Consider the following 14,600-nt stretch of genomic DNA (forward strand, 5'->3'; position numbering starts at 1 on the left):
AATCTGTTACCTCCGAGAAGCTAACCAGGCCTCTGCCCCACTCTGTTTCACATCCTCACTTGGAGAGTCTGGCTAATTACTTGGTGCCCAGACGTCAGAAAGCCCCGTTTTATCCAGTGAGCAAGTAGACTTCAAACTTCTAACTGCAACTGTGTGGATACATCACGTTACATGGAAGGCTAATCAGCTTCTATTGCCCTCACTCAGTGTTCCATTTTACTCCACCAATATGCATTTCCCAGCAAGCAGATTAAGACAACAATTAAAGCAGATTCATCATCTGAGAAAACGATTCAGCACAATTTTATAAGCTGTCTAAAGTTATTAAATCAGGAATCAGTTTTAAAAACATGGATGCAACATCTGACAAACTTTGGGACGAGTCCAAAACATACTCCAAATAATTCCATTTGTCTTCACTCATTCACTCTTCATGCAGAGCTGACGGGGTATCATGGAATCCACCCTGAAACCAAATGCCATGATTCAGTCTTGAATATAAAGAGCTTAAATCTTCATTTCTACCTTTTCTTTCATCACATGTCAAACAGGTTCATTGTTCTGGTATTGAGCAAGAATGATGGTCAAGACTAACAGAGGTGGAATCTTGGAACTTGAATAAATTAATCCCCGTTTTACTGCCTTATTCTTCTTGGTTGTACACAGTCATCTGTTACTTGCAGCCGCCACCACCACTAGAGACACACAACACTTCAGACTTGCCCTGTGGAACTCCAGAAGGAGTTCTTGCTGAAATACTCCACTATCACTAAATCAGTTTTTGCCAGACTACCACAATTTACCATCCCATTTTCATATATAATTTTTTTAATTACTGCTTAGTATTTTGGAACCAACAAAAGATAACACAGACATTTAACAATGAACAATTGCAATATTTAAACAAACAAAAACTGGTCTATTAAATTCTGCAGCTTCATTTTTTCCTCTGGTTGATGAAATTCTCGGCCAAGTGTTAAGTAGACAACTTTGTCATCTCCCTCCTCTTCTTTCAAAATCTGTAAAAGGCACAGTAATAGCATTAATAGCAGCTGAGTACGCTGGGACTGAGAGGAAGAGAACTGATAAAGGAGCACTCACCCCCAGGTCCTTAAATGCCCAGACTGCAGTAGCTGCCATCTTCAGTGTACAGCTTTCTATATCCAAATAAAAACAGAATACTGAACAGCTGTTTTTTTAAAAGCTAACATTAGACAGTAGGTAAATGTCTAATATTCTTTTCCATCCAAACAATTAATTCAAATCCTATGAACAAGAGTCAGTCACTGTATGTACTGGCAACTAATTCATAAAACTGAACACACAAATGCAAAAAAATATAACTCTGTAGCCTTTTCAAGCTACAGCAATATATTTGTAACACTTCAAATGTAGCTAATTCATAATGTGTAGATAAATGTATGAAACCTCCAATTCAGCCCATTTATACTTTATAGATAAATGCTAAATATTAGCTGTTCACTGTCAGTTTCACATCTACTCCTGGCATGGAGTAGTACTCGTTCCTCCCATGCATGGCTCATCTCCTAGAGAACTGCATTTAATACCTGGTGAAACAAACTTCATGAAATAGTTGATGTACAGTAAAATTCTGGTCCTACCTTTAAATGGCACAATTTAAAACTAGTTGTTGGGTGCCACAGACAAATTAAACAAAAGGACATACATCAATGCCTCCCCTCAGCATCACGTCTAGCTTACAGCAACCACTTACTATATTCATAACACCAGCCTGAGGGTCTCATATTCAAAGAAACCACTTCCTCTGTCTAACAGGGTAAATCATCTAGGAGCTTCACTGTACCTAATACTATACTTCTATGCCACATGAATGACTAACTTTTCTGGCCCCAAACGACAAAATAAATTCAAGCAGTTCAGCTTCTGAAAGGATTCAATGACATTAAGCATACTCAAATAGGATATAAGTAAACAAATAAGAAGGGTCTAGCTGCAGATCTTCAGAGCTCCACTGGACATTCAGCTGGATTTAACATTTATGTCACTTGGTCTACTCAACATTTTTCATTATTTCAGTCAGATAACCCTCTCACAACCCTAATCTAAACCTTGGTTGTAAATTGGACAAGTCACGTAACATCACTTACAGTATGTATAAATAAATATATATTATATATATATATATATATATATATATATATATATATATATATATATAAAAAATGAAAAGCAAAAACCTCACCGGAGTGGAACTCTGCAGCTACTCTCTACTGAAACAAGTACAATTCCATCTGATTTAATTTTAAATTTTGTGACTCAAGTTGTGTAAATAAAGTAAGCTCATAGTCAAAAGACACATCTGTGTTTGTTGTGGAACTCACCATAGTGAGATTTTTCTTGTTGTGCTTTCTTCATTAGAAATCTGTGCAGCTTCTCCATGCTTGCAGCTGCTATAAAAACGAATCCAAAACAAAGCAAACCTGAAATGTCACTGCAACAAATTACAATGGGGCAAAACAAATGACTAAAAATGGAAACACATTTTTTTTTCTAAAGTTCTAGTGTAAAATGCTACAACACAACTTACTCTTATATTTGTATTTCAGGTACTTCTTAATGTAGTGAAGTCAAGCAAAAAGATTACAATATGCAAGCTTTCGAGGCAACTCAGGCCCCTTCTTCAGGCAAGATTACTTTTTAGTTAGCTAATAAAAGGTGTCATTTTGCTTGACGTCTCACTACATTCATAATGGCTAACATGGTACAAAACCCTAGTACTACAGGTACTTCTTAAAAAAAAGTTCTAATTTAGATCATTAAAATGGATACAATATACACCTCTAATTTCACAACAGAAACAATGCAGTAGAAACAAAGGTGTTAAGTGGTTCTTCAAAACTTTGCTGATACAACTACTTAGTTTCAAACTACATTAAGAAAGCTTAAGTGTGTAACAAGGAAAATATTTAAAAGTGTAAAGCAAAGCACTGGCATAAAAATGTGAGATTAGCAATGCAAGAAACACTGCTAACCAAGAAGAGTATAAATGATCATCTATACTTTGCCAGGGAAGATTTTGATTTTCCCCAAGTCTTTTGGAAGAATAGTCTACAGATGGTTTGTAATACAACCGGTTTTGAAGGAGATGGATCCCAGTGTGCCTGGCATAAAACAAGGACAACATTCCACAGTAAAAACATCACTCCAAACATGTAGGTGATAGTATATGGGGATAGTTGTTGTCTCAGGATCTTGACAACTTTCTATAACTAAAGGAACCATGAATTTTGCTCTATAGGAAAATCTTAAGGAGTATTTGTCTAGTCATCCACCTACGAGCTGAACTGTAGTTGGGTCATGGAGCAAGACAATGATCCAAAAAAAACAAAAGAAAGTCTACGTAGGTACAGCTGAGAAAAATATTATATTTTTGGACAGACTTAACCCTAAGACATATGCAGTAGCAGGATCCAAAACAAGTAGTTTATGCCTGAAAACCTACTATCCATCCATTTTCCAACCCGCTGAATCTGAACACAGGGTCACGGGGGTCTGCTGGAGCCAATTCCAGCCAACACAGGGCACAAGGCAGGAACCAATCCCGGGCAGGGTGCCAACCCACCGCAGGAAAACCTACCAATGGTTCTGAACTAAAGAAGCTCTGAAGAGAGAAATAGGTTACAATTTCTCATCGGCAATGAGAAAGACTGAAAGGGAATTATAAAGACACACTTGGTTGCAATTATTGGAGATGAAAGTGTTACAAACTATAGGATTGATTACTTTTTCACACAATTAGAGTTTGTGTTGGGTGACTTTATTCATTCCATAAATTACAGAACTTAAAAAGGTTTTATTTGTCCACTTAGATGGACTATATTAAATTTTGGGTTAAGCAATGAAAAAAGTTTCAAAACATTTTATTAAGGGAAGATTTTGCATGAATTGATAACTCAAAAGATACTGAAACATCCGCAAGAGTAGCAAAGGCTCAGAATGTTGAAGTAATTGATGGCAACAATGATAACCCAAGTTCTTTTTTTTTTTTTTTTTTACACCTGATTGAATTTTTTATTATTGAATTTAATATATATTCCACATAAGCAAGTCTAATTTTACAAATCTAAGGTCAAATCAAGTCAACCTCCCCACCCATGATTAAGAGACCTGGGCCAAGAGTAAAACTTTAATAGTAGGAAAAATAAGTAAATAAATAAATAAAAATAATTAAAATAAATAAGGGAAGAGAATCCACTTCCTCAATTTAAATGCTATTCTAAACTGTTATCAATTACATCCTGCCAAGTTTTAAAAACATTTTGTACAGATCCTCTAAGTGAGAATTTGATTTTTTTCCAATTTCAAATAGTATCTACCATCAGCTGCCCACTGACTTAAAAGAGGTGAGTTAGGATTCTTCCACTTAAGCAAGATAAGTAAGTCTACGTGCCAGTAGTGAAGTAAAAGCAATTACAATTGGTTTGTCGTCCTCCACTTTAAGCCCATCTGGAAGTACCCCAAACACAGCTGTTAGTGGATTAGGAGGGATTGTGACACCAAGACTGTCTGAAAGACATCTAAAGATTTTGGTCCAAAATTATGTTAATTTGGTACAGGCCCAAAACGGCTGGAACCTGCTTGCAACGTTCGCAGGTTAGATCTTGCCTTGGAAACATTTTGGACAATTTTAAATGAGGGAGATGTGCTTGATAGATGGTTTTAAGTTAAATAACTGTATGCTTTGTACATATAATAATAATAATTCATTACATTTATATAGCGCATATGGAACTAGAGTGTATTCTGTGCATTGTAGCTTTCCACTCCTTTTCTGAAATGCTGTGTGACAGATACTTTTCCCACTGCCCTCTGGGATTTTTGAAAGGGAGGGACTTTAAAATGTGTTTTGTATATTACAGAAATGCTGCTTAAGTCCTCAATACTAATCAACATTTCTTCAGGAGAAGAAGTAGGTGGGAGGTGAGGAAAATTGGGCAGATTTCATTTAGTATAGTTTCTAATTTGGAGGTAGTGAAAGAATTGTGTTGATGGGAAGTTAAATTTGGAGTGTAATTGTTCACAGGATGCAAAGATGGTATCTATTTACAGATAACCCAAGTTCTAAAGTATGTAGTTTTATTATTTCCCCAAACCACTTCATAAATTATTGGGCTGAGCTTACATTAGCACCACTGGGCAAAAGACAAGGACCAACCCTGGATGGAATGTCAGTTCATCTCACAGTATTCCTGCACAAACACCAGCCAGAGACAGATCTACCATCAGTGCACTGTGAGTATGTATGCCCAGGAGCCATTAAGCAATCCAGTCTTGTGCCAAAATCAAAAGTAAGAAATAACACACTGCATTAAAGAACCTGGAGTCTGCTCACTGCGTTGTTAAAGGGTATGATCAACTCTCTGGTTAAGGAGCCAATTCAACCAGGGGCCTGTGGGGTTCTTATTCCAGCCTTGACACTAGATTGATTTAGAGTTGTCAATCACCAAACCTAAATGTGTTTAGCAGGCAAAAGACAGTATTGGAATTCACACACTGAATATGATTTTTATTCACTACGTAATCAAATAGTCTTTACTGTTTGGTAGTCAAATGCTTATGTTGTAAATATATATACTGTATATGTTTGTCAGGGTATTTTATGAAATTTGTAAAGCCTCTTATCTTTTAGGCCACATTATAACAAATAACTAGCCTGGTAATCACACTGCAGTTAAAAAAATAAGTGGTCATACTTTTTCTAGCAGTAAACATAGGTTTGAGCCCCCTAGTGACCAATACTGGTAAAGCTGTTATTTTTGTAGTCTCATATACAGTCTACGTAGTATAAGTGAAAGCTTACTTATGCAAATGTGGTGGACAAAAAGATGTCAGCTGCTAGAACCCATTACAAACTACCACATCCCTCAGTTTAAGCAAATCATGTATATATGAACAAAGAGAGAAATGAAGTAGCAACCTGTGCTTCCTTTAGTAAATTTTCCTAAAAATGCCTACATTCTTTAGAAGTCTCTTTGGATAAGCAATTATTTAATATCTGTGCAGTTTTAAGATGTACACCCGTATACAGCAATATGCATTCCAGTATGCTCTTCTGTTCTTTGACAGGGACAAGTTTGGTAATTTTAAATTTATTTCATGCTTGCAGTGGTGTTCAGATGCATCTTCCTCATGGATACAAAGTATTTTGTAAAATTTAGTACATAATGCTTTAGTCCACAAAGTATGCATCTAAGGAAAACAGTAGGCCTTCACTACTGTAAAAAACAATCATAAAAGAATGCCTTGGAAGATGCCTCCTTTGTTTTTGTCTGTTAATTGCCTTTGAAGAAAAATAAGTGTACAATCACTGTGTTTCAACAGTTAAGACTTTTTTTTATTTAAACCTGGTTAAACTTTGTTTCTTTTACATTTGGGTTTGAAGTATTCACTTTTATGATAGATAGATAGATGGATGGATAGATAGATACTTTATTAATCCCAAGGGGAAATTCACATACTCCAGCAGCAGCATACTGATCCATCCATCCATTGTCTCCTGCTTATCCGAGGTCGGGTCGCGGGGGCAGCAGCTTGAGCAGAGATGCCCAGACTTCCCTCTCCCCGGCCACTTCTTCTAGCTCTTCCGGGAGAATCCCAAGGCGTTCCCAGGCCAGTCGAGAGACACAGTCCCTCCAATGTGTCTTGGGTCTTCCCCGGGGCCTCCTCCCGGTTGGACATGCCCGGAACATCTCACCAGGGAGGCGTCCAGGAGGCATCCTGATCAGATGCCCGAGCCACCTCATCTGACTCCTCTCGATGCGGAGGAGCAGCGGCTCCACTCTGAGCCCCTCCCGGATGACTGAGCTTCTCACCCTATCTTTAAGGGAGAGCCCAGACACCCTGCGGAGGAAACTCATTTCAGCCGCTTGTATTCGCGATCTCGTTCTTTCGGTCACTACCCATAGCTCATGACCATAGGTGAGGGCAGGAACATAGATCGACTGGTAAATTGAGAGCTTCGCCTTGCGGCTCAGCTGCTTTTTCACAACGACAGACCGATGCAGCGCCCGCATTACTGCGAATGCCGCACCGATCCGCCTGTCGATCTCACGCTCCATTCTTCCCTCACTCGTCAACAAGACCCCGAGATACTTGAACTCCTCCACTTGGGGCAGGATCTCGCTACCAACCCTGAGAGGGCACTCCACCCTTTTCCGGCTGAGGACCATGGTCTCGGATTTGGAGGTGCTGATTCTCATCCCAGCCACTTCACACTCGGCTGCGAACCGATCCAGAGAGAGCTGAAGATCACGGCCTGATGAAGCAAACAGGACAACATCATCTGCAAAAAGCAGTGACCCAATCCTGAGCCCACCAAACCGGACCCCCTCAACGCCCTGGCTGCGTCTAGAAATTCTGTCCATAAAAGTTATGAACAGAATCGGTGACAAAGGGCAGCCCTGGCGGAGTCCAACTCTCACTGGAAACGGGTTCGACTTACTGCCGGCAATGCGGACCAAGCTCTGGCACCGATCGTACAGGGACCGAACAGCCCTTATCAGGGGGGCCGGTACCCCATACTCTCGGAGTACCCCCCACAGGATTCCCCGAGGGACACGGTCGAATGCCTTTTCCAAGTCCACAAAACACATGTAGACTGGTTGGGCAAACTCCCATGCACCCTCCAGGACCCTGCTAAGGGTATAGAGCTGGTCCACTGTTCCGTGACCAGGACGAAAACCATACTGTTCCTCCTGAATCTGAGGCTCGACTATCCGACGGACCCTCCTCTCCAGGACCCCTGAATAGACTTTTCCAGGGAGGCTGAGGAGTGTGATCCCTCTGTAGTTGGAACACACCCTCCGATCCCCCTTCTTAAAGAGGGGGACTACCACCCCGGTCTGCCAATCCAGAGGCACTGTCCCTGATGTCCATGCGATGTTGCAGAGGCGTGTCAACCAAGACAGTCCTACATCATCCAGAGCCTTGAGGAACTCCAGGCGTATCTCATCCACCCCCGGGGCCCTGCCACCAAGGAGTTTTTTGACCACCTCGGTGACCTCAGTCCCAGAGATGGGGGAGCCCACCTCTGAGTCCCCAGGCTCTGCTTCCTCATTGGAAGGCATGTTAATGGGATTGAGGAGGTCTTCAAAGTATTCCCCCCACCGACCCACAACGTCCCGAGTCGAGGTCAGCAGCGCACCATCCCCACCATACACAGTGTTGACACTGCACTGCTTCCCCTTCCTGAGACGCCGGATGATGGACCAGAATCTCCTCGAAGCCGTCCGAAAGTCGTTCTCCATGGCCTCCCCAAACTCCTCCCATGCCCGAGTTTTTGCCTCAGCAACCACCAAAGCCGCATTCTGCTTGGCCTGCCGGTAGCTATCAGCTGCCTCCAGGGTCCCACAGGACAAAAGGGTCCCGTAGGACTCCTTCTTCAGCTTGACGGCATCCTTCACCGCCGGTGTCCACCAATGGGTTCGGGGATTGCCGCCACGACAGGCACCGACCACCTTACGGCCACAGCTCCGGTCAGCCGCCTCAACAATAGAGGCACGGAACATGGCCCATTCGGACTCAATGTCCCCCACCTCCCTCGGGATGTGGTCGAAGTTCTGCCGGAGGTGGAAGTTGAAGCTACTTCTGACAGGGGGCTCTGCCAGACGTTCCCAGCAGACCCTCACAACACGTTTGGGCCTACCACGCCTGACCGGCATCCTCCCCCACCATCGAAGCCAACTCACCACCAGGTGGTGATCAGTTGACAGCTCCACCCCTCTCTTCACCCGAGTGTCCAAGACATGTGGCCGCAAGCCCGACGACACGACCACAAAGTTGATCATCGAACTGAGGCCTAGGGTGTCCTGGTGCCAAGTGCACATATGAACACCCCTATGCTTGAACATAGTGTTCGTTATGGACAATCCGTGACGAGCACAGAAGTCCAATAACAAAACACCGCTCGGGTTCAGATCGGGGGGGCCATTCCTCCCAATCACACCCTTCCAGGTCTCACTGTCATTGCCCACGTGAGCATTGAAGTCTCCCAGCAGAACGAGGGAGTCCCCAGAAGGTATGCCCTCTAGCACCCCCTCCAGGGACTCCAAAAAGGGTGGGTACTCTGAACTGCTGTTCGGTGCATATGCACAAACAACAGTTAGGACCCGTCCCCCCCCACCTGAAGGCGAAGGGAGGCTACCCTCTCGTCCACCGGGGTAAACCCCAATGTACAGGCTCCAAATCGGGGGGCAATAAGTATACCCACACCCGCTCGGCGCCTCTCACCGGGGGCAACTCCAGAGTGGTACAGAGTTCAGCCCCTCTCAAGGAGATTAGTTCCAGAGTCCAAGCTGTGCGTCGAGGTGAGTCCGACTATATCTAGCCAGAACCTCTCAACTTCGCGCACTAGCTCAGGCTCCTTCCCCTTCAGAGAGGTGACATTCCACGTCCCAAGAGCCAGCTTCTGTAGCCGAGGATCGGACCGCCAAGGTCCCCGCCTTCGGCCACCACCCAACTCACACTGCACCCGACCTCCTTGGCCCCTCCCATAGGTGGTGAGCCCATGGGAAGGGAGACCCACGTTGCCTCTTCGGGCTGTGCCCGGCCGAACCCCATGAGTGCAGGCCCGGCCACTAGGCGCTCGCCATCGAGCCCAACCTCCAGGCCTGGCTCCAGAGTGGGGCCCCGGTGACCCGCGTCCGGGCAAGGGAAAACGCCGTCCAAAGTTTTCATTCATCATAGAAGGTTTGAACCGCTCTTTGTCTCATCCCTCACCTAGGACCAGTTTGCCTTGGGTGGCCCTACCAGGGGCATAAAGCCCCGGACAACAGAGCTCCTAGGATCATTGGGACACGCAAACCCCTCCACCACGATAAGGTGGCAGTTAAAGGAGGGGCAGCATACTGATAAACAACAATATTAAATTAAAGAGTGATAACAATGCCGATAACAATGCAGGTATACAGACGCGACAATAACTTTGTATAATTTTAACGACGTATATAGGCTGAACAGGACCGGAGAAAGTACAGTCCCTTGCGGCGCTCCTGTGTTGCTGACCCCAATGTCAGACCTGCAGTTCTCGAGACGCACATACTGAGGTCTGTCTGTAAGATAGTCCATGATCCATGCCACCAGGTATGAATCTACTCCCATCTCTGTCAGCTTGTCCCTAAGGAGCTGAGGTTGGATGGTGTTGAAGGCGCTAGAGAAGTCCAGAAACATAATTCTTACAGCACCACTGCCTCTGTCCAAGTAGGAGAGGGATCGGTGTAGCATGTAGATGATGGCATCCTCCGCTCCCACCTTCTCCTGGTATGCGAACTGCAGAGGATCGAGGGCGTGGTGGATCTGTGGCCTTAGGTGGTGAAGCAGCAGCCGCTCCATGGTCTTCATCACATGTGACATCAGAGCAACAGGCTGGAAGTCGTTCAGCTCACTAGGACTTGATATCTTTGGGACGGGGGTGATGCGAGATGTTTTCCAAAGCCTCGGGACTCTCCCATGTAGAGGACTCCCCAGCTCCAACGCACAGGCCTTCAGCAGTCGTGGCGATACTCCATCTGGTCCCACTGCTTTGCTGGCATAAAGTCTCCTCAGCTCTCTGCATTGCTGTAATTGTGGGTTGGGGAAAACTCTCTCCTATGCTGGTAGCAGAAGGATGGTTGGAGGGTGCAGTACTCTGAGGTGAGAGTGTGTTAGGGTGGTCAAAACTGTTAAAAAAAAAGTTGTTCATCTGGTATGCTTTCTCCACATCTCTCTCAATGGTGGCACCCCGCTTCGAGCTGCAGCCAGTGATGATCTTCATCCCATCCCACACTTCCTTCATGCTGTTGTTCTGTAACTTCTGCTCCAGCTTTCTCCTGTACTGCTCATTTGTTGCCCTGAGCTGGACTCGGAGTTCCTTCTGCACGCGCTTGAGCTCATGCTGATCACCGCCTTTAAAAGCCCTTTTCTTCTGGTTCAAAAGGCCCTTGATGTGCACCACTACATCAACTTTAGTTAGTTTTCCCAGCATTGACCACTGTAAGCAGAATGTTTCTGCAAAATATTATGTCTAATTTCATAGTAATCATATTTGAACTTTACAAACTATTGTTTCTAAATCTGTTTTGTCACCAGTTTATTTGTTCTACGAGCCGTGATGAGAAAATGCTGTGATATACAATTTATTTTCTATTTTACTCCTGGAGGAATATCCATTTTGTTATAATCAAAACTGATTTCTGCCCTAAGTCAAGTATGCTGTCCTTTCACCAAGAGTTACCTGTGAATCACATGTTTTTTTTTACTGTTCTGTCATCTTGACAACCAACTTTTTTTTTTTTTTTACGTACATATATTTAAACTGGGTATTGACATCCAAGCTAACCAACATCATCCACAGCTTTCAAATATCACAATTATTGAAGGGTGGTTGATATTGGGTGTTGGTTTGTGATTTTCTAAATTCTGTTTTAATCACCATGATAGACACAGCAATTGCCATTTGGCGATTTTGTGCTTCTCAGCTGCAGACACATTTTCTTTCCACTGTATTTATTATTTACTATCGCAGTGGAGCTGATCCCAGCCTATACTCCCATGATCTGCAAGATGAAACCGACTACCAGAACAGTAAAGGTATGGACTGAGGAGGCATCTTCAGCATTACAGAACTGTTTTGAGCATACTGACTGGGGAGTATTCAAAGAGGGCTCAGATCTACAGGGATATACATCATCTGTCCTAGTCTATGTCCAGGTCTGTACTGATGCTGTCCTGCCCACGAAGACCTTTAGGGTATTTCCAAATCAAAAAGCGTGGTTGGACAGTACGGTGATGCTGCATATAGGTCAGACAACAGGCTGGCATATAGCAAAGCCTGAAAAGAACTTAAAAAGAAAGGAATAAACCTGGCAAAATACAGATACAAACAGCGTATCAAGGAGTACTTTGATAACAACGACCCACGGAACATGTGGAGAGGCTTAAAGACCATAACGGATTATAAGCGCAGCGATCATGATCAGCAGGTCAGCTATAACACTAGTCTCCCTGACACCTTGAACAGTTTCTTTGCACGCTTTGATGCATCTAGAAGCAGGGAGAGTGTACATCTCCCTTGGCTGGAGAAGCAGCATCAGCCTCTAATCCTGCAACTACACCAAGTGAGTTCCACCCTGAGGAGGAACACCACCAACAGAGCTGCAGGACCAGATAAGGCATCGGGTAAGACACTGAAAATATGTGCTGATCAATTGGCAGGAGTCTTTCTAGACATTTTCAGTCTCTCTCTACAACTTGCAATGGTCCCAGTCTGCCTCAAGTATTCCACTATTGTGCCAGTACCTAAAAAAAAAAATCAGCGGTCACCTGCCTTAATGATTACCACCCTGTGGCTCTGACCCCAGTAATAATGAAGTGCTTTGAGAGAATCTTCCTAAAGTACATCAAGGATGCCATCCCAGCTGGATGCGACAACCACAGTTCGCCTACAGGAGGAACACATCTACAGAGGCTGCCGTCTCAATAGTACTTCACACAGCCCTAACTCATCTGCAGTGCCCTAACACAGTATGTTAGGATGCTATTCGTACATTTTAGTTCAGCGTTTAACACCGTAATCCCGAACAAGCTGGTACAAAAGCTTCATAATCTGGATCTGTCCACATCATTGTGTCTATGGATCAGGGACTTTCTCACCAACAGGCCTCTGGTGGTTAGAATTGGAGATCGTAACATCAGCCACACTGGTTTTGAACACAGGCACGCCACATGGTTGTGTGCTCTGCCCAGCACTCTTCATGTTATTTACGCACGATTGCTCTGCCATCCATGCCACAAATATGGTTGTAAAGTTTGCGGATGATACGACCGTGGTGGGTCTTGTATCAGACAATGATGAGACTCACTACAGAGAGGAGATGCAACACCTAGCACTGTGGTGCTCAGCCAACAACTTCATCTTGAACACCAGCAATACCAAAGAGATCATTGTGGACTATAGGAGATCCAGAAGAACAGAACATGCTCCTATATTCATACATGAGGAGGCTGTAATGTGTGTGGACAATATCAAGTTCTTGGGTATCTACATCACATCGGATCTGACCTGGTCTTTGAACACATCTGACCTGGTAAAGGAGGCCCAACAAAGACTCTTCTTCCTCAGGAAGATGAGACGTGCTGGATTCTCCTCTCGTCTGCTCACAAACTTCTACAGATCAGCTATAGAAAGCATTCTCTGTCACAGTATGACAGTGTGGTACGGCAGCTGCACAGGACAGGACAGGAAGGACTTGGAACGGGTGGTGAGAACAGCACAGGGGATCGTGGGAAGTCCTATCCTAAACCTGGACTCAGTATATGCTGGAAGGGTGCAGAAGAGGGCCAAATGTATAGCTGCGGATCTCACCCATTCAGGAAATGGACTGTTTCAACCACTGCCTTTGGGAAAGCGGTACAGAAATATAAAAACAGTTGGTTTGGTCCGTTTATAGGAGATGGACGTCTGAAGCAGAGCTCCGCTAGCAGCGGCTTTATTTTCCCACGTATTTCATATTATTTAGAGGTATCCTGTATTTAACCCGACCAAGGAACTTCCACTACAATATACAAGCATGAGTAACAAGAAGAAAAGTCAGAAAGAACCAGAAAAGAAACTTAAAGCTGCATCGAAGTCCGGACAGACTTCCGGCCTGAGTGCAGGTGTAAGGTATGGCATCACGGAGACTGACCTGGAACAGGCAGAAGAGTGCGCAGAATTCCTGGGGCCCCGCTCCATTGTATCGTCTCCAGTCGAGAGTGAAAATGGGAGCGAAGGCGCAAGTGATACAGGTGATACAGGTCGCGAGGGATCGCCGATTACTGAGGATCATTCGAGACTAGAAAGGGCTCTGCAGGACGTGCTCTCATCTACTCATCGCGAGCCTGTAACAGGAGCTGCATTTTCACTTGCGGAGCACGAAAGCAGAAGCGAACTGTCCGAACTGAAAGAGATGATCGCTACACAGATAGCTACACAGATAGCTACACAGAAAGAGATGAACACTACACTGGCCACTGCCATGGTTACGGCCATGAATGAGCTTAAGAAAGATAACACAAATGATCTTAAGAAGGTGGCCACTGAGCTCAAGAAGGATAACAAAGATAAGGAAACGCGTCTATTTGAACGTTTCGACGTGAACTTTAAAGGCATGTTGGAGAAATTAGTGGAACACATTGAAGAAACTAACTCCAAACTGAAAAGGCTTGATGATCATATTAATGACGTTTCAGACCAGCTGGAAGACGTTAAGCAGGGACTCACGGCTCGAGTGGAAACAGCGGAACAAATGGCATCTAACGCCGATGAAAAAGCCACAGCTGCGAACTCGGAATACAAAAAACTTGGAGACAGACTTGCAGCCCTGGAGGATGGGTGCAGAAGAAATAATATAAGAATTGAGGGTATACCTGAGAAACGAGAAAGCTCAAGCCCAGTGAAATTTGCAGTAGAATTACTGTCTAAAATAATTGGAGATGACTTTAAACTCGACAATGAGATAGCCACGGCTTATCGCACAAAGATACCAAGCGCCTTTAAATCTAGGTCTTTTATTGTCCGCTTCGAACGACTAAGATGTAAGCTT

The 14,600-nt window shown here is 44.1% G+C and overlaps 1 protein-coding gene across 1 annotated transcript in view; it reads right to left on the reverse strand.

Moving 5' to 3' along the window:
- Positions 1–789: 789 nt before the first annotated feature.
- The window catches only part of gpat2 (glycerol-3-phosphate acyltransferase 2, mitochondrial), a 208,386-nt gene continuing 194,575 nt past the window's right edge, over positions 790–14,600 (reverse strand). The window contains exons 19-21 of the mRNA XM_028798187.2: positions 2,364–2,432; positions 1,102–1,157; positions 790–1,019 (exon numbers count right to left, since the gene is read on the reverse strand). Coding sequence (XP_028654020.1) covers positions 900–1,019; positions 1,102–1,157; positions 2,364–2,432 — 245 coding nt within the window. The 3' untranslated portion in view covers positions 790–899. The remainder of the gene's footprint in view (positions 1,020–1,101; positions 1,158–2,363; positions 2,433–14,600) is intronic.

Source organism: Erpetoichthys calabaricus, chromosome 1 (genome assembly GCF_900747795.2).
Source record: "Erpetoichthys calabaricus chromosome 1, fErpCal1.3, whole genome shotgun sequence".
NCBI lineage: Eukaryota > Metazoa > Chordata > Cladistia > Polypteriformes > Polypteridae > Erpetoichthys > Erpetoichthys calabaricus.